The sequence below is a fragment of the Halictus rubicundus genome, chromosome 2 (genome assembly GCF_050948215.1).
Source record: "Halictus rubicundus isolate RS-2024b chromosome 2, iyHalRubi1_principal, whole genome shotgun sequence".
In the NCBI taxonomy this organism is placed as follows: Eukaryota; Metazoa; Arthropoda; class Insecta; order Hymenoptera; family Halictidae; genus Halictus; species Halictus rubicundus.
The window spans coordinates 25,630,214-25,645,064 of record NC_135150.1 but is presented as its reverse complement, the minus strand read 5'-3'; the positions used below and the strand labels follow the sequence as shown (position 1 = coordinate 25,645,064).

At 35.8% G+C, this 14,851-nt stretch overlaps 1 protein-coding gene across 1 annotated transcript; it reads right to left on the bottom strand.

Moving 5' to 3' along the window:
• Positions 1-5: 5 nt before the first annotated feature.
• Positions 6-2,353, bottom strand: LOC143365749 (ankyrin repeat and MYND domain-containing protein 2). The gene is made up of 3 exons (XM_076806216.1): positions 2,009-2,353; positions 1,064-1,441; positions 6-991 (listed from the first exon to the last, which is right to left on the bottom strand). Exons 1-3 carry the CDS (start codon positions 2,207-2,209, stop codon positions 347-349), a joined length of 1,224 nt encoding a protein of 407 aa, XP_076662331.1. The 5' UTR covers positions 2,210-2,353; the 3' UTR covers positions 6-346.
• Between the last annotated feature and the right edge of the window lie 12,498 nt (positions 2,354-14,851).

Here is a 14,851-nt window from a genome sequence, read left to right as displayed (position 1 = left end):
TCAAATGATGGAAACATTCGTACATGTGTTTTATTTTCATGGCATCAGCAGCCACAAAAGTATACAATCCTGAGAAAGTAATATTTTAACTGAGTGTTTAGACATAAGAAAAGCATCTATAATACAATATTTATAAAAAAATTCACAGAAAAAAGAAAAGTAAAAACCTAATGTAATGTATAAAAAGTCTCGTTACTCTCTGGAAAATAAAAAGTCAGAAATGCTCTAAAAATATGGTGACGATTTCTCTAATTTTTCTATCTTAATTAAAATAATTAACAATGAAACACGTACATACAGCACATCAAAACATATGATTCAGAATTAACTTTCATATATCATATTCTTAATTAACATTTAGGTTCTGTAACCTAGAGCTCACGGCGCTGCTTATTTGTTCTTTGTCTGCATCGCTTATTTTTGCACTCAGCGCCGAGGATTGATCTAATCTTGTGCATGCTTTCTTGTGCATGAACCAATGCAGTCTCTGACATTCCCTGTCGCAATATTTCACTGTTTTACATTTGCTGCATTTTTTACTAGCCTTATCCTCGCCGCACGTGATGCAAACTTGTGCGTTGTCGAAAAATGCTCTTTGTCCGTTAATGGCGGCTGATACTACTGATACAGCAGACGGAGGATCACGGGCGGCAAGAGTTGCTACCATTTGACGGAAGATTGTGCTTTCTCTGTATGGAAATTCTCTTACAGTGTCTCGTAAGAAAGCCTCTTGATACTCTGGTGTACCGTCACTTTTGCTACACTTCAAAAACTTCCTTATCAAAACCTCTATAGTATCTGACTTTTTATCATCTCCATCGTCAGTTATTTTTTCAATTTTCTCCCCTTTCATTGCTCCTTGCCTCTTTTGGAATTTGATTACTTCAGCCACAACGCAACTTAGATAATGATACTTAAAAGCCATCACTTCGTTAGTTTCTGCTCTTCTAGTCATGACCTTATGACGCATAGATTCTAACACCTTTTGTACCTGAAAAGTACAAAGATGAGCACAATGTTGTTTAAAAATTAACATTTCAGTAGAAAATTATATAGTCTTCACCTTGGCAGCATTTTCTAACAGTCCAGGGCATGTTTGGAGATTCATAACTACTCGAACAGGATGTACGTTGACTTGCATAATGAACTTATGAAAAGAATCTGCTAGGTGTGGTGGAAGCATTGACTCACTCTGTAGTCCTTGTGGTTTAATGTAGTAATCTATGTCAGCTTTTGGAATAAAGTTATTGATAGTTGCTACGCAATTATGATTTCCAACAAAAGCTGCCATCTGAGCCGGAGTCCGTCCTACACTATTCGTAGCTGTTAATCTTGCTCCATACGACATTAACAGATGACACAGTTCAGCATTTCCGCTTAGAGCTGCAAAATGAAGTGCTGTATATGCATGTTCGTGTTGACAAGCATTTACATCTGCGCCCTGAAATAAAACATTAATTAATGTAAACTATAATTTCTTATATTTTCCAAAACTATACAATTTCTACGTTTTATATTTTTAGTAATATTTAAGCCAACAGACTAGGTTGGTTTTAATCATTGCTCACACATTTGTTCAAGGTCTTTTTATTAAGTGCTTCATATGTATGGTGTTAAATATATATTTTCTTGAAAGCGTAGCACTGTACGTGTGATTTCAATTATTTATCTTCTTCTGTTGATTTTGAAAAATATTCCAACATATAAAATGTGTTACCTTCTTCTTGATTATTGTGTAAGTAATTATTGGAGTGGATCACATGGCAGAATATATTTCCAAATAATTAATTATATATTACTCTGACTTTTTATAGAGAAATTTTACGGTATATGAAATTGATCAACATTTATTTACTGTATTGAAAAAGAAATTAGTCATTGAATTTCATTGCTTAGATGAGAAAGATGAGGGAATATGCACGTACTAAATCTTCAGTAGAAATGTAAGTGAATAACAACTATAAAAGACAAAATTTAAAAAACTTATATTATTGAAAAGTTAACCTACCTGATCGAGAAGCATCTGTACTATTTCCTTGTTTCCTTTGTAACAGGCATGTTGAAGCGGACTCACACCATTTTCGTCTACGAAATCCATTTTCACTTTACTCGCCGCAAGTAAAATTTTAATTTCTGACACCGCATTGTTGTTAATTTTTTCAAAAATCTTTTTCTGCAAATCGGTTAGATCCTCCGTGGCAGGCGCCATTTTGCCGACTATCGATTAACATAACGAAAAGTCGAATATTTATGGAATCATCGAGAACATTGCACAGGCAACATCTTTATCGACTCTTGATTATCGAAATTGCATATTATCACAGACGAGATATAGAAGCAGACCGATCACCCAATGTATTTTTCTGTCTCACCACAGACGAGGTATAGGGGTAGACCAATCATGATATGAGTTTCGTGTCTCATGATCTGAAATACCGACATCGTTAACAACTAGATTTCTTACGACCTCTACGCTGCCGAACGATAAATGTTGCAACTAGATCCACAAGAAGCTTAGACCATATTCCAATAATAAATGGAGGGACCTCCGTTCAGAGGAGTACCAATTTTAAACCACATGAATCAATTTTATAATAGGAACTTTTGAAAGTTCAGAAGTAAATTTCAAATCGAGAGACGAAAAAGCCCAATCAACAATAAATGTAGCAAAATTGGGACGCAACCTATAAGCTCGGGGTGCCCCAGGTTAGCCAATACAATTAAGAAAAGGAACTTTCGAAAAGTTCAGAAGCAAATTTCAATTAGAAATCCAGAAAAAAGTTGATGATGTTCATTGAATGACAAGGTAATCCGAAACAAAAACTGTGTGTTGCGGTTAATAATTGAAAGGTGGTCTAGGGGAAAACAAGGAAAGCATTGAAGGCCCACCTTGGCCCATCCCGAGCTAATCTAAAGTAAATTCAGACACAATTCAATGAAACGTATAAGTTTTTATAATTAGCAAGTCTTAAATTCTATTTTACAATATTATCGCAAATTATAAATGAGCAGCTATTAGCTCGATATTATTCTCCATTTGTAAGATACTAAAAGTTCTTACAAATAGAGAATAATACCGATTGCCCGGGTCTCACCACGAGGAGGTTGCTGCACAAGAGACCCGAAAGGAAGCCAGAAGGAATTCAATACGCTTCCTTCTGACTCCCTTTCTTACAACGACGCTTTCGAGTTTTACAAACTCAATTTCGCAGCGTATGTCGAGTAATTATTGCGGAGAAAAAGGTGCGAGTCGGAGAAGAAGTCTCCGATTCACGGGAGATTAAAAACGAATCAGGCAGAAGGCTCTGATTCTTCCAAAGAGAGAAACAAAACCGAACCAGAGCAGAAGGCTCTGGATCGAGGGTGACGCGACGCGTACAATGCTTGCAGCCCAACTCCAGCCAGCATCGATACCCGACGTGTCCTCACGAAGAGCGATGGTCGAGAGAAGCGTTCAAACGATACCCTAAGTTTCCCCCACCCACCTGTCGCCAGGCAACGACTAGCGTTGAGGCGACTCGGGTGGACTTACGGCAGGGAGGATTTTACACGAGTGAACAGGTCTCTCGAACATCCCTCTCAATGGATCTACGCGGAGCACCGGTACCAACCGGTCTGGTACATACAAGCAAGGTCCGACACAGCATAAGGCTGTGTCGGAATCAAAAATCGAACCGAGCAAAGTGAAGTTACGGCAATAATTACTCGACATTTATACAATACTAATAAACAAGCTTAATAACTAACGCACGCACTCGAATCGAGCAATTATTGTGAGCCAAAAAAAAAAACTAAATCTGACAAGTCTCTGAACAATTCCAGAGAAAATAAAAATGGAGCAGAAGGCTCAGATTTACGAGAAAGAAAAATGAAAGAAGCGAACCAGAGTAGTAGCCTCTGGTTCGAGGGTGACGTTACCAACTGGTCACAGCAGAAGGCTGTGACCCAAATCAACAAGCGAAACTAACAAAGTGAATCTAACACAATAATTGCTCGAGAACTAATACGAACTTATAAATACTGTGAAGTCTTCTTACTATTCGTTGTCTTCGTTCGACGATGATCATGCTGAACTGTTGCGATTTAACTGAAACAGACTAATAATAATTAGACACAAAATGGAGGAACACAGAAGTAATCGAAGAAGAAACGAGTCTTCGTACGATGCGTTGTCTTCGTTCGATGATAAATTTCTGCAACTGTTGTACTCAATCTGAAACAGATTAGTAATGATTAGACACAAAACAATGGAGGAACAACGAAGTATAAGAAGACGATGAAATAAAGACAAAACGATGACCCCGTACACGAGTACGGCCTACCTAACATGCACACGAGTGCAAATCTACCAGCTCACAAGAGCCAAGCTAACCCCGTACACGAGTACGGCCTACCTAATACACACAAGAGTGCGAATCTAACCGGCTCACGAGAGCCAACCTACGACCAGCTCACGAGAGCCAAGCTAACCCCGTACACGAGTACGGCCTACCTAATATGCACAAGAGTGCAAATCTAACAGGCTCACGAGAGCCAAACTAACCCCGTACACGAGTACGGCCTACCTAACATGCACAAGAGTGCAAATCTAACGGCTCACGAGAGCCAAACCAACCCCGTACACGAGTACGGCCTAACCGACAAGAAACTAAGAGTAGATGAAGTCAAAACTTCAATCTACTGAGGTGGCGCTTCGGGGCGCCCCGGGTTCGCCAATACCCGTACTCACCCACAGCAGTGAGTCCCTGAGGGACCTCCGTTCGGAGGAATACCAATTTAAAACCAGACATATAAATTTTAGAATAAGAACTTTTGAAAGTTCAGAAATAAATTTCAATAGGAAAGATGAACAATTCCAATCGAAAATAAATCAAACGAAATTGGGACGCAACGACATAAAGGCTAGGGTCATAGCAATTTTAAGAAACGGAACTTTTAAAAAGTTCAGAAGCAAATTTCAATTAGAAATCCAGAAAAAATGTACGATGTTTATTGAATGAAAAAGTATTCCGAAACAAGAAGTGTGTGTTTCGGTTAATAATTAAAAGGAGCTGCCAAGAAGGCGTAGGTGGGCCAAAGGTAAACAAGGAAAGCGCGAAGGAAAGCAGGAAGGACCTTTGGTCCCCCCTATGCAAGTTTAAAATAAATTCAGACACACACAATTCAATTAAACAGACAAGTTTTTATTATCAGTACGTCTTAAATTTTATTTCACAATGTTATCGCAAATTACAAATGAGCAGCTATTAGCTCGATATTATTCTCCATTTGTAAGATAATAGAAGATCTAACAAATAGAGAATATTATCGATTGCCCGGGTCTCACCACGAGGAGGTTGCTGCACAAGAGACCCGAAAGGAAGCCAGAAGGAATTCAATACGCTTCCTTCTGACTCCCTTTCTTACAACGACGCTTTCGAGTTTTACAAACTCAATTTCGCAGCGTATGTCGAGTAATTATTGCGGAGAAAAAGGTGCGAGTCGGAGAAGAAGTCTCCGATTCACGGGAGATTAAAAACGAATCAGGCAGAAGGCTCTGATTCTTCCAAAGAGAGAAACAAAACCGAACCAGAGCAGAAGGCTCTGGATCGAGGGTGACGCGACGCGTACAATGCTTGCAGCCCAACTCCAGCCAGCATCGATACCCGACGTGTCCTCACGAAGAGCGATGGTCGAGAGAAGCGTTCAAACGATACCCTAAGTTTCCCCCACCCACCTGTCGCCAGGCAACGACTAGCGTTGAGGCGACTCGGGTGGACTTACGGCAGGGAGGATTTTACACGAGTGAACAGGTCTCTCGAACATCCCTCTCAATGGATCTACGCCGAGCACCGGTACCAACCGGTCTGGTACATACAAGCAAGGTCCGACACAGCATAAGGCTGTGTCGGAATCAAAAATCGAACCGAGCAAAGTGAAGTTACGGCAATAATTACTCGACATTTATACAATACTAATAAACAAGCTTAATAACTAACGCACGCACTCGAATCGAGCAATTATTGTGAGCCAAAAAAAACTAAATCTGACAAGTCTCTGAACAATTCCAGAGAAAATAAAAATGGAGCAGAAGGCTCAGATTTACGAGAAAGAAAAATGAAAGAAGCGAACCAGAGTAGTAGCCTCTGGTTCGAGGGTGACGTTACCAACTGGTCACAGCAGAAGGCTGTGACCCAAATCAACAAGCGAAACTAACAAAGTGAATCTAACACAATAATTGCTCGAGAACTAATACGAACTTATAAATACTGTTAAGTATTCTTAAAATTCGTTTTCTTCGTTCGACGATGATTCTGCTGAACTGTTGCGATTTAACTGAAACAGACTAATAATAATTAGACACAAAATGGAGGAACACAGAAGTAATCGAAGAAGAAACGAGTCTTCGTACGATGCGTTGTCTTCGTTCGATGATAAATTTCTGCAACTGTTGTACTCAATCTGAAACAGATTAGTAATGATTAGACACAAAACAATGGAGGAACAACGAAGTATAAGAAGACGATGAAATAAAGACAAAACGATGACCCCGTACACGAGTACGGCCTACCTAACATGCACACGAGTGCAAATCTACCAGCTCACAAGAGCCAAGCTAACCCCGTACACGAGTACGGCCTACCTAATATGCACAAGAGTGCGAATCTAACCGGCTCACGAGAGCCAACCTACGACCAGCTCACGAGAGCCAAGCTAACCCCGTACACGAGTACGGCCTACCTAATATGCACAAGAGTGCAAATCTAACAGGCTCACGAGAGCCAAACTAACCCCGTACACGAGTACGGCCTACCTAACATGCACAAGAGTGCAAATCTAACGGCTCACGAGAGCCAAACCAACCCCGTACACGAGTACGGCCTAACCGACAAGAAACTAAGAGTAGATGAAGTCAAAACTTCAATCTACTGAGGTGGCGCTTCGGGGCGCCCCGGGTTCGCCAATACCCGTACTCACCCACAGCAGTGAGTCCCTGAGGGACCTCCGTTCGGAGGAATACCAATTTAAAACCAGACATATAAATTTTAGAATAAGAACTTTTGAAAGTTCAGAAATAAATTTCAATAGGAAAGATGAACAATTCCAATCGAAAATAAATCAAACGAAATTGGGACGCAACGACATAAAGGCTAGGGTCATAGCAATTTTAAAAAACGGAACTTTTAAAAAGTTCAGAAGCAAATTTCAATTAGAAATCCAGAAAAAATGTACGATGTTTATTGAATGAAAAAGTATTCCGAAACAAGAAGTGTGTGTTTCGATTAATAATTAAAAGGAGCTGCCAAGAAGGCGTAGGTGGGCCAAGGGTAAACAAGGAAAGCGAGAAGGAAGGCAGGAAGGACCCTTGGCCCATCCCATGCAAGTTTAAAATAAATTCAGACACAATTCAATTAAATACACAAGTTTTTATTATCAGTACGTCTTAAATTTTAGAATAAGAACTTTTGAAAGTTCAGAAATAAATTTCAATTTGAAAGATGAACAATTCCAATCCAAAATAAATCAAACGAAATTGGGACGCAACATAAAGGCGAGGGTCGCCGCGGGTTCGCCAATACCCGTACTCACCCACGGCCCCATCCGTGAGTGAGCCCCCTGAGAGACCTCCGTTTGGAGGAATACCAATTTTAAATCAGATAAATAAATTTTAGAAGAAGAACTCTTGAAAGTTCAGAAATAATTTTTAATTTGAAAGTTGAACAATTTTAATCAAGAATAAATATAGCGAATTTAGAACGCAACAACCTACAAGCTTGGGTCGCCCCGGGTTCGCTAATACCCGTACTCACTCACGGCCGCATCCGTGAGTGAGCCCATGAGGGACCTCCGTTCGGAGGAATACCAATTTTAAACCATATACACAAATTTTACAAGGGGGACTTTTGAAAGTTTAGAAATAAATATTGGATTGGAAAGATGGACAATCCGAATCAAAAATAAATCGAACGAAATTGGGACGCAACGATCTACAAACTCGGGTCGCCCCGAGTTCGTTAATACCCGTACTCACCCACGGGCCCGGCCCGTGAGTGAGCCCCTGAGGGACCTCCGTTCGGAGGAATACCAATTTTATGTTAAAAATATAATATTTCAGAGTACGAATTTTATGTAAAAAATATAATATAATTTCAAAATACCAAATTTATTTCAAAAATATAATATAATATAATAAAATTTCAAAATACCAATTTTATGTCAAAAATATAATATAATATAACAAAATTTCAAAATACCAATTTTATGTCAAAAATATAATATAATATAATAAAATTTCAAAATACCAATTTTATGTCAAAAATATAATATAATATAATATAATTTCAAAATACCAATTTTATGTCAAAAATATAATATAATATAATAAAATTTCAAAATACCAATTTTATGTCAAAAATATAATATAATATAATAAAATTTCAAAATACCAATTTTATGTCAAAAATATAATCTAATGTAATTTCAAGGAAAGAAACTTGTGAAAAATGCCGAAGCAAATTCGAATTAAAAATACAGAAATAATAATTGACGGCTTTCGTTGAATAAACACGTATACCAAAATAGAAAATGTATATTTGTATTGTCACTTACCAGCTGTTGAAAGTTGACCAAGGTGAGCGGAGACGGCTTCCAGGAACCGCTGTCCGAACGCGAACCAGCTTAAGGTGGACCAGGGTTGACCAGTGATGTCCACTGCAGCTCTGGAGGATCCCTGGTCCACTCGAAGGTAGGTGAGGGTAGGCCAGGGCAGCCCTGGAGAACCTCTGGTCAACTCCAAGGTCGGTAGCCCTTCTAGTCCCGGAGCACCTCCGCTCACTCCTAAGTGCGCACTACGACTGACTGACTGAGCGCGGACGCCGTGGTGGGGTGCGCGGTGCGCGGTGCGCAACTCCCCCACCCCAAACTAACTTCGCCAGACTTCGATCGCCGCGATAGTAATTATTGATAAATTTGTTATTTCTGGCTGCTTAATGTTTATAACAATTTCTTTTGGTAATGGTATCAACAAGCAATCCCTTGACCATCTTGCCATCTAATTTTTTAGTAAAAATACCTAATAGAACTCGAGATACAGAGTAACTTTTGAACCATGAATATTCGCACGTATTAATTTATCGAAAACATTTCACTGATAAATTTATTATTTCTGACTGTTTAATGTTTATAACAATTTCTTTTGGTAATGGTATCAACAAGCAATCCCTTGACCATCTTGCCATCTAATTTTTTAGTAAAAATACCTAATAGAACTCGAGATACAGAGTAACTTTTGAACCATGAATATTCGCACGTATTAATTTATCGAAAACATTTCACTGATAAATTTATTATTTCTGACTGTTTAATGTTTATAACAATTTCTTTTGGTAATGGTATCAACAAGCAATCCCTTGACCATCTTGCCATCTAATTTTTTAGTAAAAATACCTAATAGAACTCGAGATACAGAGTAACTTTTGAACCATGAATATTCGCACGTATTAATTTATCGAACACACTTCACTGATAAATTTATTATTTCTGACTGTTCAATGTTTATAACAATTTCTTTTGGTAATGGTATCAACAAGCAATCCCTTGATCATCTTGCCATTTAATTTTTTAGTAAAAATAAATTATAGAACTCGAAATACAGAGTAACTTTTAATTTACGAATATTCGCACGCAGTAATTTGTCGTACGTAATTCACTGTAAAATTTATTATTTCTGACTGTTTAATGTTTATAACAATTCTTTTCGCCAATGATGTCGATAAGTACTCCCTTGACCATCTTGCCATTTAATTATTTAGTAAAAATAAATTATAGAACTCGAAATACAGAGTAACTTTTAATTTACGAATATTCGCACGCAGTAATTTGTCGTACGTAATTCACTGTAAAATTTATTATTTCTGACTGTTTAATGTTTATAACAATTCTTTTCGCCAATGATGTCGATAAGTACTCCCTTGACCATCTTGTCATTTAATTATTTAGTAAAAATAAATTATAGAACTCGAAATACAGAGTAACTTTTAATTTACGAATATTCGCACGCAGTAATTTATCGTACGCAATGCACTGTAAAATTTATTATTTCTGACTGTTTAATGTTTGTAACAATTTCTTTTGGTAATGGTATCAACCAGCAATCCCTTGACCATCTTGCTAACTAATTATTTAGTAAAAATAAATTATAGAAACCGAGATATAGAATAACTTTTAAGCCATGAATATTCGTACGTATTAATTTATCGTACGCAATTCACTGTAAAATTTATTATTTCTGACTGTTTAATGTTTATAACAATTTCTTTTGGTAATGGTATCAACAAGCAATCCCTTGACCATCTTGCTAACTAATTATTTAGTAAAAATAAATTATAGAAACCGAGATATAAAATAACTTTTAAGCCATGAATATTCGTACACATTAATTTATGTACGCAGTTCACTGTAAAATTTGTTATTTGTGGCTCTTTAATGTTTATAACAATTCCTTTCGCCAATGATGTCGATAAGCACTCCCTTGACCATCATGCTAACTAATTATTTAGTAAAAATAAATTATAGAAACCGAGATATAGAATAACTTTCAAGCCATGAATATTCGCACGCATTAATTTATCGTACAGGTAACTCCGGTAACGCAAAAACCATTTCGGGCCACCACAGTTCTTATGTGGATTACCAAACAAAAAGTTTATGGCATCCATATAAGAACTGCCTCGGTGCGACCGTGTCCCGGCGTTGACAATAGCTCAGCTGGTCGAGCTCGAGGCCGGCCTCGGGTGAACGTAAACCTTTTGTTTACGTCTGTTGTCATACTTGTCGCGAGGCCATCGTTTCCAAAATTCCGAAATATCAAATCCGCTGCCCATCGTCCTTGGCTCGCTTGATTTACCGCCTTATCATCTCGCCGTTTGTATAAACCTTACCTCCTGTTATAATATAAATGTTTATAACAATTCCTTTCGCCAATGATGTCGACGAGCACTCCCTTGACCATCTTGCCATCTAATTATTTAGTAAAAATAAATTATAGAACTCGAGATAGAGAATAACTTTTAAATCATGAATATTCGTACGCATTATTTTATCGTGCACAATTCACTGATAAATTTATTTTTTCTGGCTGTTTAATGTTTATAACAATTCCTTTCGCCAATGATGTCGACGAGCACTGCCTTGACCATCTTGTCACCTAATTTTTTAGTAAAGAAAGATGATAAAACTCAAGGTACAGAATAACTTTTGTACCACGGATAAATGTACACTGATAAATTTATTGTCTCTGCTTGTTTAACGATTGTAAGAATTCCTCTTACGAATGATGCTGTCGAATACCCTCTTTGCTATCTTACCACCTAATCTTTTTAGTAAAAATGGCTAATAGTACTCGGGATACAGAGTAACTTTTAAAGCATGTCTTGAGCATGTCTTAAAGCATGTCAAAGTAACTTTTATGCATGATTATTCGAAGTATACAAGATACTCGATTCTCATTAAGATTACTCGGTATTTCATATCGTGCGACACGAAACAGTATAATGGGACTGGCGTACTCCTACATCTCGTCTGTGATATTGGTTCCATAATATTAGTTCCGACCGATACGGTAGGATGTGACACAAAAATGGTAAGGCCCGTAGACGTGAGACAAAAAAATACATTGGGTGATTGGTCTACTCCTGTACCTCGTCTGTGGTTCTGTTCCATGCTAAGGCTGAGCAGATGTCAGCACTATATCGGGAACGCCATAAACCCGGGCGTGAACACTTTCCTATCCTCTCTGCTATGAATAATGGAGCAAACAAAAGAGTGTGGTGTCCTTTTAATTTCTTTACGCTTGTTACGCGACTACGTTTCTACGTAGGGAAGCTTCACACACATCCAGAATTGCAGAGGAATTTATATTGAAACCATTATTTTGTATTTTCGCTTTTATTTAAATATACCATTATTAATGTTACCTTTTTGGTAAATATTGCGTATAATTACATTTATTTACACTTTATTCCTACACACTTCCTTAACTTCCTTTTATTCTATTTATGGCGTGTTTGAACTCATTTTCATCAGAAAAATGTTTATAATTGATTATGTAAAATACTTTAAAATCTTTGTTAGGGGTTTTATTTTATTTTATTATCAATCCACTACAATATTTTTTTTTTTGTTTGAGTTGTAGTTTGTAATGTTTACAGAAGTAACTATATTTGAGAAAACGTCGACGTCTTGTTTATATTCTGGAAGTAATAGAAATGTTGTGATTAGAATCTTTTTAAGTGGAAATTTTGGATATAATTGGAGTAGAGGAAAAATTTAGTTTATGAAATTGTACAATTTAATTTGAACGACTTTAGATAATAAGAAAGTATAATATATTAGAAATAAATAAATTTTTTAAACATTTCTGTGTGTATAATAAACATTACATGTATATTTTTTTACATTAAAATGATTAAGAATTTACACATTTCTGTTTTAATATTTCACACAAATTTTTATTACAGAAACAAATATCTCCTTTCGGAAATTAAATTTTACATTCGTAATAATGTGGAATACTTATAAACAATAATCTAAATGCATAACTTACAATTATTTAACGAGGAATTTTGGAGTCGCAGATTTTTGTCCAAACGAAACTGTGAATGATCGCGGTTCAATTTTCGTCGAATACAAATTTTAGTTAATGCAAATTATTGCCAACTAATTAAAGAATATTGTTTCACTTATGATAGCTGTTCAGTTCTTGCGAATATTTATGTATTTGTCATGTTAACAAGGCCCGAGCTGCTACCTATGGCTGTGGGCGCAACTCAGATGCGATGTATAAAATATAACATACAATTATACAGGATGGTTCGTTTTAAACGGAACATCAGATTACTTTTCTTCATTGTTGTGAATCTGAAAGATGTTCGGGACACAATTCGACTGTATTCAATGTACTGACAAAATGTGCAAAAAATGTCTGCCGCAATCACTGTCCTGAACATATTTTTGACTTCTTAACTTAAAGATTTTTGCTTTGTAAAAATAATAATAATTTATACAATAAAGATATTCATATTTTCAATACCGAGCGAAAACTCAAGAATTAATGTAAAATATTATTTCTTAATATAGGAGAAGGAATGTCTGTAATTAATTGTCATTAGTTACAAAAAATACGTACAGTTTTAAAACAAAAATTCGCTTAATAAAGCGATAAATGTTTCTTTAGTATAAACTAATTAAAAAGTAGAGGTAAATATACGCCTTTCGAAGAAGAATGGAAAAACGGAAGTTGGGGTAAGGGACCCAATTACTGTGGGGTGCTTATTACTGTGCCTATATTAATTATACTTATTTTTAAAGCATAATGAATATTAAAAAAGAGATACATAACATATCTATTAACTGATTTTCATGAATAAAATTTAAGATCTCTTTTTTTATATTCATTATGCTTCAAAAATAAGTATAAGTAATTGGCACCCCACAGTAATTGGGTCCCTTAACCTTATCCTATGAGGTGCTATTATTTTTCATCGAATTAGTTTTCTGAAATCCTTCGAATGATCTCCGGAACATTTTTTCAGACTCTCGCAGTTAGATGAGACATTTACAGGTTTAATTTCTGGTGACTTAAGCTTGTACATATGTATTTATAAGTATATGCACGCACGTCGGTTAACATATTATTATACGTACATACGTACTGTTGTATCTATAACAACAATATCTATAAACTATATCGTACATATATGTATATATGTGTATATATATATTTATATATATACATATATATATGTATATGTATATATGTATATCTGCACATAGAATATTCTCTAACAAGTTCACGATAATACTTTTTCAAATACTTAATGTCTACTCAACCATTGTTCGTCGTCGATAGTTAAAGTCAAGGAAAGACAGACAATTTCGTCGGATACATTTTGTTGAATTACTTCTTCCACTTTTTAAGTAATAATAATTGACGAAAGCATTCAATAAGATGCTAGAAACTTAAAATAATTGTCAATGCAAACTTAATATCAAATTCACATTGATATTATGCTATATAGAATTGAAAATATAATTTCTTTTAGTATGGTGTTTCTAGTTAATTATGTAGATTAGATTTCCTCAGTATTGTCTGTCTAACGACTAGGTCTATTCTAAATATTAAATCGACAATAATACTTCTTATTTTCCATTTTACATAGGCTTTGTTATCTCGATAACATTTTAACGTTAATACATTTTAATGTAACGTTTTACACCTGTGCGGTGATTACAATTCGCGTATAGTCTACACAGCATGTTCATCTGTTCGAGCCAGACGATGTAAAAGCGTTTGAACAATCAAATGAAAACAATTGTTCGCGATAATACTGTCATCAATTTGTTGTACATCAGACAAAATTCGTGTCAACTCTTCGCATTTTTCAAAATAAAGATTAGAAGGAACGCCTTCTATTTCATCGATTTCTAAAAAATGGTAATTATTATATAATATATTTTCGGAAATTTTCAATTATTTATAACGCAACCCAACATAATAAAAACTCACTTCTTACCATTTTTCAGAATTATTACTAGACTACAGATGTTTATGCAAATTTACATTTTTGTAGGCAGATTTTTACGAGTTTAAAGTTTAACGATTTTAATGGTCAAAATAAAATATAACTATAATTTTAATCTTTTGAATTTCAACAATTTTTATTAGTACAAATGCATAAAAATTCGCAGTCTAGTTGTTATATGACGTTCAGTTTGTGAACAAATTTTTCTAAAAATTGACAGTGACACATTTGCCTGTAAATCTGCCTGTAAACTCATTTATTAATTAAGTACCGGTAAGGATAGGAACTCT